General features: G+C 34.6%; 4 protein-coding genes across 4 annotated transcripts; 2 read left to right on the forward strand and 2 right to left on the reverse strand.

The window, feature by feature from the left end:
- Positions 1–539: 539 nt before the first annotated feature.
- Positions 540–3,718, forward strand: LOC143599330 (anthranilate synthase beta subunit 2, chloroplastic-like). The gene is made up of 7 exons (XM_077077313.1): positions 540–838; positions 954–1,024; positions 1,579–1,616; positions 1,721–1,831; positions 2,662–2,758; positions 3,007–3,142; positions 3,550–3,718. Exons 4-7 carry the CDS (start codon positions 1,798–1,800, stop codon positions 3,652–3,654), a joined length of 372 nt encoding a protein of 123 aa, XP_076933428.1. The 5' UTR covers positions 540–838; positions 954–1,024; positions 1,579–1,616; positions 1,721–1,797; the 3' UTR covers positions 3,655–3,718.
- On the reverse strand, positions 3,652–4,599 carry LOC143599329 (putative ribose-5-phosphate isomerase 3, chloroplastic). Its single transcript, XM_077077312.1, has one exon. The coding sequence runs from the start codon at positions 4,597–4,599 to the stop codon at positions 3,769–3,771; it is 831 nt and encodes a 276-aa protein (XP_076933427.1). The 3' UTR covers positions 3,652–3,768.
- A 5,952-nt stretch (positions 4,600–10,551) lies between these two features.
- LOC143599323 (putative transmembrane ascorbate ferrireductase 3) lies at positions 10,552–11,867 on the forward strand. Its single transcript, XM_077077309.1, has 4 exons — positions 10,552–10,778; positions 10,861–10,909; positions 10,989–11,188; positions 11,493–11,867. Exons 1-4 carry the CDS (start codon positions 10,614–10,616, stop codon positions 11,760–11,762), a joined length of 684 nt encoding a protein of 227 aa, XP_076933424.1. The 5' UTR covers positions 10,552–10,613; the 3' UTR covers positions 11,763–11,867.
- Positions 11,868–14,833: 2,966 nt separating this feature from the next.
- LOC143599326 (uncharacterized) lies at positions 14,834–16,480 on the reverse strand. The gene is made up of 3 exons (XM_077077310.1): positions 16,368–16,480; positions 15,684–16,317; positions 14,834–15,406 (listed from the first exon to the last, which is right to left on the reverse strand). The coding sequence occupies exons 1-3, from the start codon at positions 16,478–16,480 to the stop codon at positions 14,834–14,836; spliced, it is 1,320 nt and encodes a 439-aa protein (XP_076933425.1).
- Positions 16,481–16,761: the final 281 nt, after the last annotated feature.

The following is a 16,761-nucleotide window of genomic DNA, read 5'->3' on the forward strand; positions in this document are numbered from 1 at the left end:
TCTAAAGTTTCGATAAGAAAACTAGAACCTAACTGACATTTTGTTGTCTCATTTATTCGTCTCATAATCTTCTTAAACGGTGACATATTCTGGTAGTCGAATGTTAAGTTTACTTATAAAGATATCCTTTTGTATCAATAGGCGTGTTTCTCTACCGTTTTCAGTTAAACGTTTTAACTTTTTTCTTTAATTCTCGCCTATATTGTTTGTTGAGCTGATACAGCTTGGTTTTCATTATTCAGTGGCCCGTGGTTGAAAGATCAATAATGCAAATTGCAAATAACATAGGGCTTTAAGTGCACATGGGAAATGTTTATTAATCTGTCCCACAATATATTATAGGGCTTTAACTGCACAATAGGATTAATATTTTTAGACTTTATAGCACATATAACCTAATTCAGTCTAGAAATTGTTCGTGGAATTGTGATTAGTGTAGCCTTTTAGATATTCAAATAAAATCTTCTTTCACTACCTGCTAATATTGATCTGCTTTTAGATATTGCTGTAATAGTTGTGTTCTAATATTGAAACTTTATTTCATTTCAGAATCATACAAACGATGGTCGCTTTTACGTTACCTCAGAACTCTTCAGTTCAAGTAAGATCTTCATTGATCCCTCAGAAAGCCCGATATCTCAACCGAGCCCCACAGTTCCTTCCTGTAAACAATGTTAACTTATATTGTATGCAACCAAAGGAAACTAGAGTTTTTCCAATAATATGTCACGCTGTTTCCGAGAATGAATCTTTAAACTCACGAGGTGTTGTAAGCAAACATCACAATCCTGTTATCGTCATCGACAATTATGACAGCTTCACTTATAACCTTTGCCAGGTTCTCCTCGCTTTACTCATGTTATTATTATTTTTAAAAATATGTAATCTTCTGTTGTGCATTACTAGATATTGATTTGATTTACTTTATACTAACGCCCCTTTATAATATTTAGTATATGGGATAGCTGGGCTGCAACTTTGAGGTTTACCGAAACGATGAGCTTACTGTTGATGAACTGAAAAAGTAATTGTTCTTTCATTTTAATAGATTTTATTTGTTATATATCATTTTGTTATTTTTATTTTTATTTTTCCGCCTCTTTCTAGGAATGTAAATAAACCGAACGCTCAATTAACATATAGTGTGAAGCTCGTTTATTTAATAAATGAACGAATATGAATAGAATTTTTTGTTCATTTAGTTAAATGAACAAACACATATGCATGTCTTGTTCGTCCATTTATGTTCGTGAATGTTCGTTCGATTACGTTCCTTTTAAGTTCGTCACTTATTATATTCATTAAAAATTTTTGAGACCCACTGCAACTTTTAACTGAAGTTCAATTGGTTATGTTCGTTCATCTATCTTTAGTTATGCTCGCTCGTTTACGTTCGTGAACTGTTCATTTATCAAACATAAACAAACACACTCATTTTCTTATTGAAGAACATGAACACGAACAAGAAAACCCCCGTTTATTAAACTGTTCGTGTTCGATCGTTTGTTCGGTTAAAGATAGACAAACAAACACGAACGCCAGCAACTGATATTGAATGTATAATATTTTGTTCTATAGGAAAAAGCCGAGAGGAATTCTTATATCACCTGGACCTGGTAAGATCATGGTTGTGGCAATTGTACCTCTAATATTTTACCTTAATTGCGTTTTGAAAAAGAAAATTTTTTTACCTTAATTATATCAATCTCTTATTATATAGGTGCACCACAAGATTCGGGTATATCATTGCAAACAGTACTGGAACTTGGACCTGATATACCGTTATTTGGTGTATGCATGGGATTACAGTGCACTGGTGAAGCTTTTGGAGGTGAATATTTTTGACATTATATATTTGATACTTGCATCTATCGTCGACCAGAATTGCTAACGATTATGGTTTAAGAAAATAAGTCGTGTGCGGGTTGATCGTCTGTTTAACATTAGTATTAAAGAGGGTTCATCAGGTTAACCTGCAACACATGTATATGACCCATTTACCGTTGTACAACTTGATTACAGCTCATTCACAACCCGGTTGACTCATTTAGATATATGGGTTACATATGCTGCAAACTAGCTGTTAGAGATAGGTAGGGGTGCAAACGAGCCGAGCCAATCCCGACCAGGCTCGAGCTCGGCTCGTTGAACTTATACGGAGCTCGAGCTCGAGCTCGGCTCGTTTCATAGTTTTTCAAGCTTGAGCTCGGCTCGTTTAATATTTATTAATTAATTTTTATATATTACTAATTATATTTGTATATTTATTTTCATAATAACTTTATATATAAAATAATATGTTATCTAGTTAATTTTTTTCATAAATTATATATATCAATCAATAATTATTAAATACATATGTATCTATTAATATATATAGTTATAAAAAAATATATAAATGACAGGCTCGTTTAGGCTCGCGAGCCGGCTCGAGCTCGATAAGTGAAGCTCGGGCTCGTTTAAGCTCGGCTCGATTGAGCTTTTTCACGAGGTGATCTCGAGTAGTTCGAGAGCAGCTTGGCTCGTTTGCACCCCTAGTTATATGGATCCTGATTGAATTACCATAGGATTATACAATTTTCTTTTTAATGATTTTTTTAATCATTTATATGATTCTTTGTGTGACTTTTACTACTTTTTAACAAGTTAATATCTTTGAAGGGAAAATTGTGCGGTCGCCTTATGGTGTTATGCATGGAAAAAGTTCACTGGTTTATTACGAGGGCAAGTTCCCGTCTTTGTTCGCTGGCATATCAAAGTATGTTCTGAAATTCAACTCAACTAATCTTTTGATTATATTCAAAGTTTCTTTGCTTATATTTAAGTCCACAAAAAGTATAACTTAACTCCACCTAATCTTGATGTTGAAATACAAAACCAAAAGATAGCTTTAATGTTTTCTTGCATCAACAACATTTATTTGTTAAATGTGAACTGTAGAGGTTGGGTAACATGTCAAGACAGTTTTGACTTTTGAGTTGACCAAAACACTATTTGTCATTGCAGCCCGTTTACCGTTGGTAGATACCACAGCCTTGTGATAGAGAAGGAAAGCTTTCCGAGTGATGCGCTTGAAATAACAGCATGGACCGAAGACGGACTCGTTATGGCTGCTCGTCACAAACTTTATCCCCATTTGCAGGTACCATTCATATTTCCTTATTTTAATTCTTATTATTAAAAATTATAATTAGGGTAATGCTATAGGCACAGCATCCCAAAAATTGTACATCTTGCCTGTCACATCATACGGGCCATACGACATTTTTCATCCTATCATGCGGTCTGTATGATGATATATGGGCCGTATAATATGGAGAAAAAATACAGGCCCGTATGGATTTTGTCAATGGTCACATGAATCATTTCTTTTTCAGTCAAAAAATAAAACGTGCCGTATGACTATAATAAACGACCTCTTTGACCACTTTTCGCATTACCGGTCATATGACAAGTTACTGGCGTCTAGATGACATGTCAGTGGTGTTTGTATAGCTACCGCCTAATTATAAACAACTGATCTAAATACATTATTATCTTGTCTCACAGGGCGTGCAGTTTCATCCCGAGAGCATCATAACAACCGAAGGAAAAACAATCGTCGCAAACTTCATCAAACTGATCGAACACAACGAATCCGTTTCCGGAAACTAAAATCAAATCAAAACATTTCAATTTGTATTCATCATACATTATCACATTAATGTTACATTAAAACCATGAGATATAAACTTACATCATCCCTTATTAAAACACAAACTTTAACCATCACTTACTCTTAACACTAACTCCATCTTTCCCGGCAATAATAACCGCGGTCGCCATATCCAAAAACAACCCATGTTCCACTACCCCTTCAAACGCCGAAATCTCCTTCCCAGCCGCCCACGCATCCTTAATCGGCGTCTTGAAATACAAATCCACAATGTAATTCGAATTATCCGTCACATACGGCTTCCCATCATCATTCAACCTCAACTTAGCATCACACCCCTCTTGTTTAAACAACTCTTGCAGCCTAACCAAATTATACTTCCAACAAAAGTGCACAACCTCAACCGGCATTGCCAAACCGCTCCCACCGAGCCCCGACACCAGTTTCGAATCATCGACCACGACGACAAACTTATCCGAAGCCGCTTCCACCATTTTTTCCCTTAACAATGCCCCCCCTCTCCCTTTAACTAAATTCAAATTCGGGTCGACTTCGTCCGCGCCATCGATGGCTAAATCGAGCTTCGGGTGATCGTCTAATACGGATAATGGGATACCTAGTGAAAGAGCTTGTTCTTGGGTTCTTTTGGAAGTGGGTACACCTATGATGTTTTTGAGTTCACCAGAGGCTAAGAGTTGGCCTAGTTTCGATACGACAAAGGCGGCGGTGGAGCCGGTGCCTAGGCCGAGGATCATGTCGGATTTGACATACTCTAGGGCTTTGTCTGCGGCTAGTTTTTTGAGGTCGTCTTGGGTTAGAGGTTGGACTGGGGTGGGGGCTGAGAAGGCTTTGATGGTGAGGTGGCGGTGGCGGAAGGTGGTGGTGTGACGGTGGAAGGTGGTGGTGGAGAAGGGTGGACGGGTGAGGAGAGATAGGGAAGACATGGTGGAGATGTGGATCAAGTGTGTGTGTTTCTGTGTTTGTTGTTTGTGTTTGATGTTTGACTATGATGAGTTTGAGAAAAAAGAGGTTTGGTTTTTAAAGGGTGGGGCCACTTATTGTTGTCCACTTGGTTTCAAAGATTTTTTTTTTTTTTTTTTTTTTTTTTTTTTTTTTTTTTTTTTTTTTAATTTGGTGATAACTTTTTTACTCTTTTTGGATCTACCTACCCAATTAGCAAATACTATATAATTTTTATGGAAATTTAGGATTTTATTAATCAAATTATTGGCTTGATGGTTGATAATAATTTATATTTATAGTTTGGTAAATGATAATCTGACTTTTAGTTTTATTTATAAATTGTAAAAGCAATTTAGGTAATATAATAATCATCTATATCTATCTATCTATAATATATATAAACGAAAACATAAAAATCCTACGTTTCGCGATTGGTCGCTCCCCCTTTTTTGGGAGTCGCCAGATTTGCTTGATTTTTGAATAGAGGCTTCTCATGCATTTTGACCCGAATTCATGGGTATGGATCTTACCAAACCCATATATTCCTTAAACGAGTTATAACATCTCATTAAATAAAAAAATTATTCTCACTAAATTATTGATGTAAAAATCCTATAAAATAGGATATACTAAAATTAATATCTTACCTATTTTAAAAAAGATATATATATATTATTTAAATTAAAAACCAATTTTATAATAAAAAAATAAATGGGTATTGGTCTCATCAAACCATAAGTACTATATTATTAACTTTCATAAATATTATTTATAATTAAAAAAACCAATTTTATAGTAAAGAAAATAAACGGGTATTGGGTCTCATCAAACCATAAATATATTATTAATTTTCATAAATATTATTTATAATTAAAAAAACCAATTTTTATAGTGAAAAAAAAACGGGTCTTGGGTCTCATCAAAACCATATAGCTTTTAAACCGGTTTATAACAACTCATTTATTTGTGAAACAATTTATCATCAAACCATAAGTATATTATTAACTTTCATATAATAAAAATATATAAATTCAAAAAATAAATAAATATTAGAACAAACAATATAAAACAACCCCCGTAATATGGGGGATAAAAACTAGTAATATATATAAACGAAGACATAAAAATCCTACGGGTCGTGATGTGGTCGCTCCCCTTATTTTTGGAGTAACCAGATTTGCTTGATTTTTAAATGGAGCATTCTCATGCATTTGACCCGAATTCATGTGTATGGGTCTTACCAAACCCAGATATCCTTAAATGGGTTATAACATCTCATTGAATTAAAAATTATTCTCACCAAATTATTGATGTAAAAATCCTATAAAATAGGATATAATAAAAATTAATATCTTATTTATTTTAAAAAAGATATAAATATTATTTAAATTAAAAAACAAATTTGATAGTAAAAAAATATAAAGAAGTCTTGGGTCTCATCAAACCATAAGTATGTTATTAACTTTCATAACTATTATTTATAATTAAAAAATCAACTTTATAGTAAAAAAAAATAAACGGGTCTTGGGTCTCATCAAAACCATATAGCTTTTAAATCGGGTTATAATATCTCATTTATTTGTGAAACAATTTATCATCAAATCATAAGTATATTATTAACTTTCATATAATAAAAAATATATAAATTCAAAAAATAAATAAATATTAGAACAAGCAATATAAAAAAATCCCCGTAACACGGGGATAAAAACTAGTTGATTTATATTTGAATTCTCATTCGATTTCTATCGAAATAATGATTACGAATGAAATGGAGAAACGTACTAGCGAAATGGAGTATAAACAAAATGTTAATTGAGTGTAAAATCTATAATAATTGTGCTATCGAGATTGTTATTGTCACCAAAAGTAAAAGTTATGATTATCATTGGTCAAAGTGTAAGTATGTATTATTATCGCCTTATCGGCTAACAGGTGATAGTTTTGGATTATTAAAATCTAATTTTTCTTTATATTTGAAGAATTTATACACTGCCAAACCTAGAGGTGCACAAATCGGTTAACCGGTTAACCATCAACCGGTTAATTTGCTAAACGGTTATTTTTTTGACGGGAATTAACCGGTTAGACCGGTTTTTCGGGTAGGGTAGTAACCGGTTTTGACCGGACTGGTTAACCGGTTAATAACCGGTTTTTAATAAAATAATAATTAAAAAAATCAGTTAACTGGTTCGGTTAACCGGTTTTGAAATCAATAATACAAACCGGTTACTAACCGGCGGTTAGAATCGGTTAGTAACCGGTTAAGATTGGATCGATTAGTAACCGGTTAAAAAATCGGGTTCAAACCGGTTAGAAACCGGTTAACCACAACATCACGTACCATAAAATGTGTAACACACCGACCAAAGGCGGCGGAACATACCGGGGTGCAACGTGATTGGACAAATACACAAGACACTATTTAAAGTGACAATATTTATTCAACTCATTTTATTTCAACAAATCACTAATAACACATCTCGTTCATATAAACAAATAGCAATCATATTGTTCATTTCACTAATACCCTAATAGTCTTGATAACGATTTCCGTCAAGCACTCGAGTCAACAAAAGTCAAACCTTTAACATTTCATAAAATAAAGTTTGTCAACACAAAGGTTGGTGAGCAATTCATAAGTTTGAGCCTATAAGTATATAGTAATAAAAAGCCACAAACTTGTATACAAAACAATAAATAAAAGCTATAAACTTGGATAAATTGACAATCGCTAATAGTTTTACGTTAGCGCCACCTAGCTACAAGGGGTTGCCAAGTAGTCTAGGATTTTATAGTTATCGTTAATTGCATTACGTTAACGACACCTTGTCATGAGGGGTTGCCAAATGGTCTAGGATTTATAGTTCCACCATCCGAAAGCGATAAACACATAGACAAATAAGCATAGAACACCAAATCGAGTAATTATTCAAGTAAGGTATACAATCACGTTTGTGGGTTTAAGATGCAAGTAATTAAAGCATTTAGTTTGATAAGTATGAAATGTCACCCCAAAACGAAAGATGGAAAAATGGGTATGAAAGTACTCACCTCGATTGATGAACCGAGAAATAAATAGATAAATAAATGAAGCTCGAATGGTAAACGAACAGATCCAACTTGAAACGATAAACACCGTAGCTAAAATAAATAATGTAATATATATTAATGAACTTGAAACCATAATGAAACTATATTGGAAACATTGGACGAGAAAGTTCGGTTGTAAATCGGATTACCGGTTAATTTGTTAATGATTAAGGACTCGTACTTAATTGATAATTTAAAATAAAATATTATTATTTTATTGGCCTTTTAAATAACTAAAACAATATCAAAATATAAACAAGACGTGCTTAATTTAAGAGTTCGGGTTTTATAAAAATGAATTGGTAATAAAGTTTATAAAAGTATTATTAATGATGATGATAGTAATGATAGTAATAATTCAAAAAAAGATAGATTGTATATATATATATATATAGATATAAGATAAAGATAATAGTAATAATAACAATAATTATTATTAATAATACAAATATAGTATAATACTAATAATAATAGTTATAGAATAAAGATCTTAGTATTAATTAAAATTTTGTTGATAAAAAAAATGATAATAATAATAATAATAAATTATATTGATAGTAAATTATGATACCATACGCGATGTTGGTTTGATTTCTAAACGAGTTCGCAAAATAACTATACTAATATTATTGATAGTAAGTAATGATAAAATATGGTTTTAATAGATAATAATAATTGTTTTGTTAAATGATAATAATAACAATAATAATAGTGATAATAATAATAGTAAATATTATCTTGTTAATAATAAAAATAATAATATTAATAATAATAATAAATATTATCTTGTTAATAATAATAATAATAATAATAATAATCTTTATGTATTTATGTTAATACTAAATAGAAATAATAAATTTATTAAGTATAAAAAGAACCAAAACCGATCTAGGATGAGACCCGAACCCAAGACCTTTCGTTCAACAACTTATGTACTAACCAACCGAAACAAAATATCAATTGTTAACTTAAACCCATAAGAAAATAGCATATCCATTTCCCGGGTGTTTGTCTTTTACCCAAAATCAAACCAACTCGTTTCCAAAAATTATAACCGATAAATAAAACCGATTACGAACAATTTAAATCTAAAATTCGATATATGAAATTTAATAATACCAACACCCAAATTTTTTACCTTTTTCATGTTCACGAGTCGTGGCTCGATACCGGGAATGAACCCTAGCTAAACTTGCCGGAGACGAGGGCAACGGCAAGGGAGAGAGAGAGAGAAACAGAGGGAGAGAAACAGAGAGAGCGAGAAACGACGCGAGAGAGAGAGAGAGAGAGAGAGAGAGAGAGAGAGAGAGAGAGATAGAGAGAGACACGGCGGGCCGAAGGTCGCCGGAAAAACGGGAAAAAGGGAAATGGCGGTGTCAGGTTGAAGGTGCGAGAAGGGAGGAGGGTGGTGCTGCGTCGGAGGTGGTGGCCGGAGGCGGCGGCTCATCGCCGGAAACCCGAGCTCACCGGAGCGGAGAAAGAGAGGGAAGGTGGCTGAGGTTGATGGTGTTACGGACCAGAGGGAGAGGTGGGGAGTGGTCATGTCTGGAATGGTGGTGACGGCAGTGGCGGAGGTTGCCGGTGGTCGCCGGACGCTGGAAATCATCGCCGGAAAATCGGAGGTTTAGGGTTTTGTGAGTTTATATATGTATTGCATATTTACAGAAACACCCCCTTAAGTTTAAATCAAGTTAAAATGTGAGTCTAAAGGTTTGTAAAACTCATAACGACTTTTCGATAATCATTTTGAATTCCTTATGTTTTTTTTCTTAGCGTCACTATAATAAGGTAAACATTGGTTTATTGGTGATCGAGATATATAATAATATTATATAATAAATAGATAAGGAAAACAAAAATGTTGAGTCGTTTTATAAAATAAAAGTTTACATAACGAATACATACTCGAGACTCAAATTTGACAAATGTCATAAAATGGGCCAGGCCCACACTTTAACCTGTGCTACATCTTGCTAAGCCTACTAAACCCAATCCAACAGGCTCTCCTTTAAGCAAGGTAAGCCCAATCAAGTCTGCAACCAAGACTTAACAAAACACACAAATAATTAAAAACAAATAATAAAAAAATAGTTGGATCATTGAATTAAAAGTAACATATAATTTCAGATTAACCACCATAAGGATGCTCTCGTCCCCATTTCAGAAACGTATTGCTGCCATTATTCGGATTAAAGTTGAAATACTTCTTATCTTGTCTAGTAATATGACATCTATAACACCTTTTATTTATTATTTGTTGGGTCGTCTTCATCAAGATATCAAAAGTTATTCACCAAAATCTAAATTCACTAGTAATTTAACTTTTGATTACAATACCTTTTTTTTTATTAAACACATCACCATATCAAAGTATCATGTAATTTGGAATGCGTCTTATGAAGCATATAACTATGATCAAGCTATCACTTTGTTCTTGAATGAAACCTTTCTAGAGAAATCTTGTTAAACTGGCACTCGAAGCGAAGAATCACTGCTTCCGATTCCCCAAAAGTAATTAAAAAGAAGCTAAGATTTATGCCAAAAAAATATATGTAAATTAAGATCATATATATAAGATGCTATGCTACAATGTGGATCAAAGTTATTTTTTTTCATAAAAATTTTCTTTTAACATTTTTTTTTATGTAGATGAGACATGCTGGGGCCTTGTTTAACCAGAAGGGTGTCCTAGAATATATTTCCTTTAGCTGGATTAAGTTCTCTTCATATTGAAGCTTTTTCAAAAGCACAACTCTACCTTGATTCCAAACCTATGATATCAAGCAACCTTTACACATTTATGTTCTTTTTTTACTATATATTCAGATTATCTAAAGTAAACCATATAACAACTATAACTTAAAAATAAGTGATCAGAAACACCCACTGATCATCATTTGCAATGGATTACGCCGTTACCCGAGAGTCCTTCTTGAGGAGCGGCTCAACATTCACAGTAGCCGCACACGTGTTTGGTATATTGGCTAACATCCTTATGCTTATTTGGTTGTTACACTATCGTGAAGGACTCGACCTTGATTCATCCAACCCTTACCGCATATTCAATGTAAAATAGTTACCTTCATTCTTTTAACCATGCTCTATTTTCATTATATTAATTAAGTGATCATATTCATATCCCATTTCAGGTTCACCCTTTCCTTATGTTCTTTGGGTTCATATTTCTCATCGGTGAAGGTAAGTTTTTTCTTGTATTATGTATTTGGATTGAGATGTTAACGGTTATTATGCAAATATTTATGTGTTAACGAAACAGCAATGATGGCATACAAGACGGTAGGAGCAGACAGGCGGATCCAGAAGTATGTACACATGTTCTTACACCTTTCGGCACTTGTTTTGGGCATTGTTGGGATTCATGCAACATTCAAGTTCCATAATAAGATGAATATACTAGATATGTATAGCTTGCATTCTTGGATTGGTATGGGCACTTTCTGCCTCTTCATCTTGCAGGTAATATACAAGATTATTAGCTAATAATATTATCATACTACTCACATATTTTGAAAGATTGATACAAAACTTGATATACTACTTTTCCTGGTCCTTCCAGAACCTACGAATAACTTTGTTATAAGTCTGATTTTACTGGGTACATTTATTTGTTTTTTATTTATAATAATTGATATTTTATAGATTTATATCCAACGTGACAAGTTTAACATGAGACTTTTAGGACTAATTGTGCAAGTGTTTGAATATTAATATTGTTAGAACTTAAATATCTTTGAATTAAGACATTGTATATTTTGGGCAGTGGCTATTCGGTTTCAGTTTGTTTGTATTTCCAAAAGCATCAGTGGTGACAAGAACAAGGCTATCACATTGGCACGTGTTGGGCGGAAGAATGTTGTTATACATGGCGATATGTGTGGCTCTAACCGGACTGATGCAGAAGTTCACATTCATGCAGCTCACAAACAATAGAGAAAGTTATGTGATCAACTTTCTTGGTTTGTCAATCCTTTTGTTTGGTATCGCGGTTGATCTTTCGGTCTCTCTTGGTCGTTACGCTTCGCATACTTAAATGGTGTGTCCTTTTCCTTTTGCTTGGATATTATAATATGTTTTCAATATATTTGATTTGTAAGAAGTGAAGAATTTATTAAATTAATTGGTTGGCTTTGTGTTACTAATTGATTGTCATTGTTGCTTAATAGCTGCATATTACTACTACCTTAGTTGATTTACGATTATATAAGCCATTGACATAGTGCTATTTACCACTTGATGAAAAACTAATTTGGGACTAAAGATATAATTTGAATAAAAGATATTTAACCAGCACAATTAATTAAATCCAAACTAACATATTCTATCAAGTAACCTTTGTAGTGAGAAAATCGAACGTTTAGACCGTAATGAACACAAAATAAATTTTGTAAGAAAAACAACTAATTATGAAAAATAAATTAATAGAAAGAAAATTTTATGAGAGCAAGCAAATGATGGCAAATAATATCACAACGGTGGCAACAAGAGGCACAACGACATGCTATGGTGACAAGTTATACTGTGACCGGGCCACACCGACAAGGAAAAAACAATCAGACCCTAATTTTATCCACGTAACAAGCCATGTCTTACATATTTTATTTGTTCACTATTAAACAATCTAGTATCATCGATAGACAAGTCTGTTGAAAATCCATTGGTGAAAGTTGTTGGAATATGGCAACCAAGAACAACCAAGGCGGATTACTCAAAGAACGACAATATTTTTCATTAAACATAAATCTCCTTATATAGGAGAGGAAACCCAAACCGACTCAAACAAGGAAATAAAACTTAACCCTATCAAATTTCTAAACAAGATAAATATAAAACTAATTTAAAAAACTAAACAAGATAATCCCTAAATAACAATAATAATAAAGACATAAACTTTGAATTAATATTTCAACACCCCCACTTAATTCAAAGTCTCTTAACACCCAGCAAACTTCTTAGATAGAAAAATTGCTCACTTCCGAAAGCCTTTGTAAGAACATCTGCCACTTGATCTTCTGTGTAGCATGACAAGATTTCCACTTGCTTTGTTTCAACCAAACTCTTTATGTAATGATACTTTATATCTATATGTTTGCTTCTGTTATGCAATGCAACATTTTTAGAGAGAAACACAGCAGATTGATTATCACAGAATATAGGGGTTGGTACCTCTTGTTCATACCCTAATTATTTTAGCAATTTCCTCAGCCATCCAGCCGCAGTTGTTACCACATATTCGGCTTCGGTCGAGGACAAGGCTACAATTGGTTGTTTATTTGAACTCCAAGACACTGCTCCGGAACCTAAAGAAAACACATTCGCTGAGATACTCTTTCTATCTTCTACAGAACTTGCCCAATCACTATCTGTGTACCCTTCCAACTTTGTCTCCATTCCATATTCATACCACAAACCGTAATCTATTGTCCCAGCTACATACCTGAGAATTCGTTTTGCTGCACTTAGATGACATGTTGTGGGATTTTGCATGTACCTTGAGATCAAACTTACTGCATATGCAAGTTCAGGCCTCGTATGTGAAAGATATAATAACCCTCCGACAAGACTTCTGAAGACACGGGCATCAGCTAGTTCATCGACTACATCAACTTTAAATTTTTCTCCACAATTCATAGGAGTCAAAGAGGACTTACAGTTCTTCATTCCAAACCTTTTTAGCAGATCCCCAGCATACTTCCTTTGTGATACAAAAATACCATCAGCCCTTTTATTACTTCTAACCCAAGAAAATATGATAAGTCTTCTAGATCAGACATCTCAAACTCCTTTTGCATCAAGGTTTTGAACTCCAACAATAATTCCTTCGATGAACTTGTATAAATTATGTCATCAACATATAGACATACAATTATAATATCTTTTTTGGCTTTCTTCACATACACAGTTGGTTCACTTTGAGTTCTGAAGTACCTTTGTTCTTGTAGATATTTGTCAATTCGTTCATACCACGCACGCGGGGCTTGCTTTAAACCATATAATGCCTTGTGTAATTTGTACACCTTTTCTTCTTGATCTTCAATCTCAAACCTGGGGGTTGAACGACATATACCTCTTCTTGAAGGGGGGGGGGGGGGGCATTAAGAAAGGCTGACTTCACATCAAGTTGTTGGACGTTCCAGCCTTGCTGAGCTGCAATAGATAGTATAACTCTAATTGTTTCGAACCGGGCTACAGGTGAAAAAGTTTCTTCGTAGTCAATTCCATACTCTTGCGAATACCCTTTAGCAACCAAACGTGCCTTGTACTTCTGAATCTTTCCATCAGCTCCAACTTTTTATTTTATAAACCCACTTCAACCCAATGGCCTTTTGTTACTTGGTAAACTTGTTAACGTCCAGGTTTCATAACTTTCCAAGGACTTTAACTCTTCGTTCATTGCTTTTAACCACTCTTCATGTTGAATTGCTTCATTAAAGTTAGTGGGTTCCAATAAAGTAAGAGCTAGTTGGCATGTATTTAGTTCACCCGTTTGATCATCAGTAGTTTTTCTACTAGTAGACCCTACAACATAGTCATTTAGACGTGTGGATGGTCCTTTTGTTCTGCTACTCTTCCTTGTTTCTGGATTATTTGCAGCCGTATCTAAACTTTCTTCCTCATCAGTTGCATGATCATCTTCTGGCCCACTATTATTCTCGATACTTCTTGCATGATCATCTTCTGACCCACCAGTACTTTCATGATCATTATCGATAGTTATTAGTTCTGGTTGTACAAACTCTGCTGGTAAAACATGTCTTTTATTCTTGATTGCATGCCATTCCGCCATCTCCTCGAATACAACGTCTCGACTGGTAATTACGGTCCTCTTACTTGGGTCATACAGCCTATACGCCTTGGCTGTTGGGAGCATATCCAACGAATATGCACTTAACTGATTTAGGGTCTAGCTTTCTTCTTTGTTGTACATGTGTTAACGCATAAGCCACACATCCGAACACCTTTAGATGATGCACTGAGGGCTTCGTCCCGTAGTACACCTCATATGGAGTTTACTCACTAACAGCCTTAGTTAGTGATAGGTACCTTTGATACACAGCCGTGGCTACTGCTTCTCCCCAAAATTGTTTGCTTAGACCCTTTCCATTAAACATACTCATAGCCATCTCGTACACTCTTTCTTTCTGACCCACCCTTTTGCTGTGGTGTGTATGGGGCAGTGAGATTATGTCGAATTCCTTCATTATCGCAAAACATGTTGAATTCTTTTGAGCAAAACTCTCCACCATTATCCGATCGTATGGCTTTTATCTTCCCTCCCGTCTCGTTTTCAATCTTAGCCTTGAGAATTTTAAACTTTCCGAACACTTCTGATTTCTCCCTTAGAAAATATACCCAAGTCATTCGACTATAATCGTCGGTAAATAACACGAAATATCTACTGCCTCCTAACGATGGTACCGGCATTGGTCCAACAACATCAGTGTGTATCAGCTGCATGATATGAGTTGCCCTCGATGCATTATGAGGAAACTCTTGTCTGGTTTGTTTTCCAAAAACACACCCTTCGCACACCGAACTCCAATTTTGTATTGTCGGTAACCCTTTTACCATACCTTTATCTCGTAGTACCTTTAGACTTTGTCCATTGAGATGCCCATACCTAAGGTGCCATAGTAAGGAATCTTGATCATCAACAGAAGCTAGTAAAGATTGTACCTGTGTGATGTCAAGAGGAAAAGTATTATTGTTTGCAATGGGCACCTTATAGTGACTTCTCCACTTCGTTTGTTTGTGATAGTGCATACTCCATTGTCAAACAATATTGAGTTACCATTCCTCATCAATTGTCCCACACTAAGGAGATTAAAGCTTAGGTTTGGAGAAAATTGAACCCCTTCAATGGTCCTATATTTTTTCCAGTGATGACTTTAACTTTTACATCACCTTGACCTTCCACCTGTATTCCTTTTCCATTACCCATTTTAACCCTTACCTTTTCAGTATCATCTAGGGTTTTAAATAATTTCTTTTGACCCGTCATGTGATTTGAGCATCCACTGTCCAAAAACCATACATTACTCGTGGATGTACCTTCATTATTATTTGCCATGAAAGCCTCACTTTGTTCATAGCAACCAGAAACCGCCATGAAGAGTCGTCCCTCATTATCACCATCTTCTCCTTCTAGGGCAGCGTTTGCTTGAGGTTCACTCCAACACTCCGATCTAACATGACCAAAACGATTGCAATTGTAACATTGCACGCCTTCTCTTCCTCTGCCAAAAACTCGTCCTCTACCTCTAACATGACCACGGTTAACACCACGTTTTTCGACCACCGTTTGATCAGTAACATCATCACCATACGCCCGTTGTTGATTAATAATCTTCATAACTTTTGATAGGTAATCTGCAACCTGTTCTCCTTCTTTCATCTGACTCGTCTCGAATTCCCGACGAAGACCTTGAAGTCTTACTATCTTCATTTTGGTGTCACCTTGGTACTCGTTCTTGAGTAGATTCCATGCCTTTTTCGATTGGGTTGCAGCAGCAATTCTAGAAAACACCTCATCATGGACCCCTTGCTGAATAATAGCCAGAGCCTTAGCATCCTTCTTCCGATTCTCCCTTAATCGGTCATGGTCATCATCACTCCATCAAAGCCTGTTTCAACATACTTCCATAAATCTTGAGAAATTAAGATGGTCTTCATGCGTATCTGCCAAAAATCATATCCATCCCCTTTGAACACTGGGATAGGGATCGCGGAAATTGAATCTCTTCTGGCCATGTTATTGATTAAAGAATGAAGTGCTTGAATCACAACCTGGATTGCTCTGATACCACAATGTTGGAATATGGCAACCAAGAACAACCAAGGCGGATTACTCAAAGAACGACAATATTTTTCATTAAACATAAATCTCCTATATAGGTGAGGAAACCCAAACCGACTCAAACAAGGAAATAAAACTTAACCCTATCAAACTTCTAAACAAGATAAATATAAAACTAATTTAAAAAACTAAACAAGATAATCCCTAAATAACAATAATAATAAAGACATAACAC

Source organism: Bidens hawaiensis, unplaced genomic scaffold (assembly GCF_021521415.1).
Source record: "Bidens hawaiensis isolate Kalapana, Puna unplaced genomic scaffold, B.hawaiensis_p1.1 tig00051977_1, whole genome shotgun sequence".
NCBI classification, from domain to species: domain Eukaryota; kingdom Viridiplantae; phylum Streptophyta; class Magnoliopsida; order Asterales; family Asteraceae; genus Bidens; species Bidens hawaiensis.

What these genes read in the sequence shown, in the direction of transcription:
- LOC143599323 (XM_077077309.1), top strand. Translation starts at nt 10,614, where the DNA reads ATGGATTACGCCGTTACCCGAGAGTCCTTCTTGAGGAGCGGCTCAACA. An exon ending in ACCCTTACCGCATATTCAAT is followed by an intron (nt 10,779 to 10,860) that starts GTAAAATAGTTA and finishes ATCCCATTTCAG; the next exon opens with GTTCACCCTTTCCTTATGTT. An exon ending in CATATTTCTCATCGGTGAAG is followed by an intron (nt 10,910 to 10,988) that starts GTAAGTTTTTTC and finishes TTAACGAAACAG; the next exon opens with CAATGATGGCATACAAGACG.
- LOC143599330 (XM_077077313.1), top strand. Translation starts at nt 1,798, where the DNA reads ATGGGATTACAGTGCACTGGTGAAGCTTTTGGAG. An exon ending in CACTGGTGAAGCTTTTGGAG is followed by an intron (nt 1,832 to 2,661) that starts GTGAATATTTTT and finishes ATATCTTTGAAG; the next exon opens with GGAAAATTGTGCGGTCGCCT. An exon ending in TTGTTCGCTGGCATATCAAA is followed by an intron (nt 2,759 to 3,006) that starts GTATGTTCTGAA and finishes TTGTCATTGCAG; the next exon opens with CCCGTTTACCGTTGGTAGAT.
- LOC143599326 (XM_077077310.1), bottom strand. Translation starts at nt 16,480, where the DNA reads ATGGCCAGAAGAGATTCAATTTCCGCGATCCCTATCCCAGTGTTCAAA. An exon ending in ATTTCTCAAGATTTATGGAA is followed by an intron (nt 16,318 to 16,367) that starts GTATGTTGAAAC and finishes TGACCGATTAAG; the next exon opens with GGAGAATCGGAAGAAGGATG. An exon ending in CCCTAGATGATACTGAAAAG is followed by an intron (nt 15,407 to 15,683) that starts GTAAGGGTTAAA and finishes GACATCACACAG; the next exon opens with GTACAATCTTTACTAGCTTC.
- LOC143599329 (XM_077077312.1), bottom strand. Translation starts at nt 4,599, where the DNA reads ATGTCTTCCCTATCTCTCCTCACCCGTCCACCCTTCTCCACCACCACC.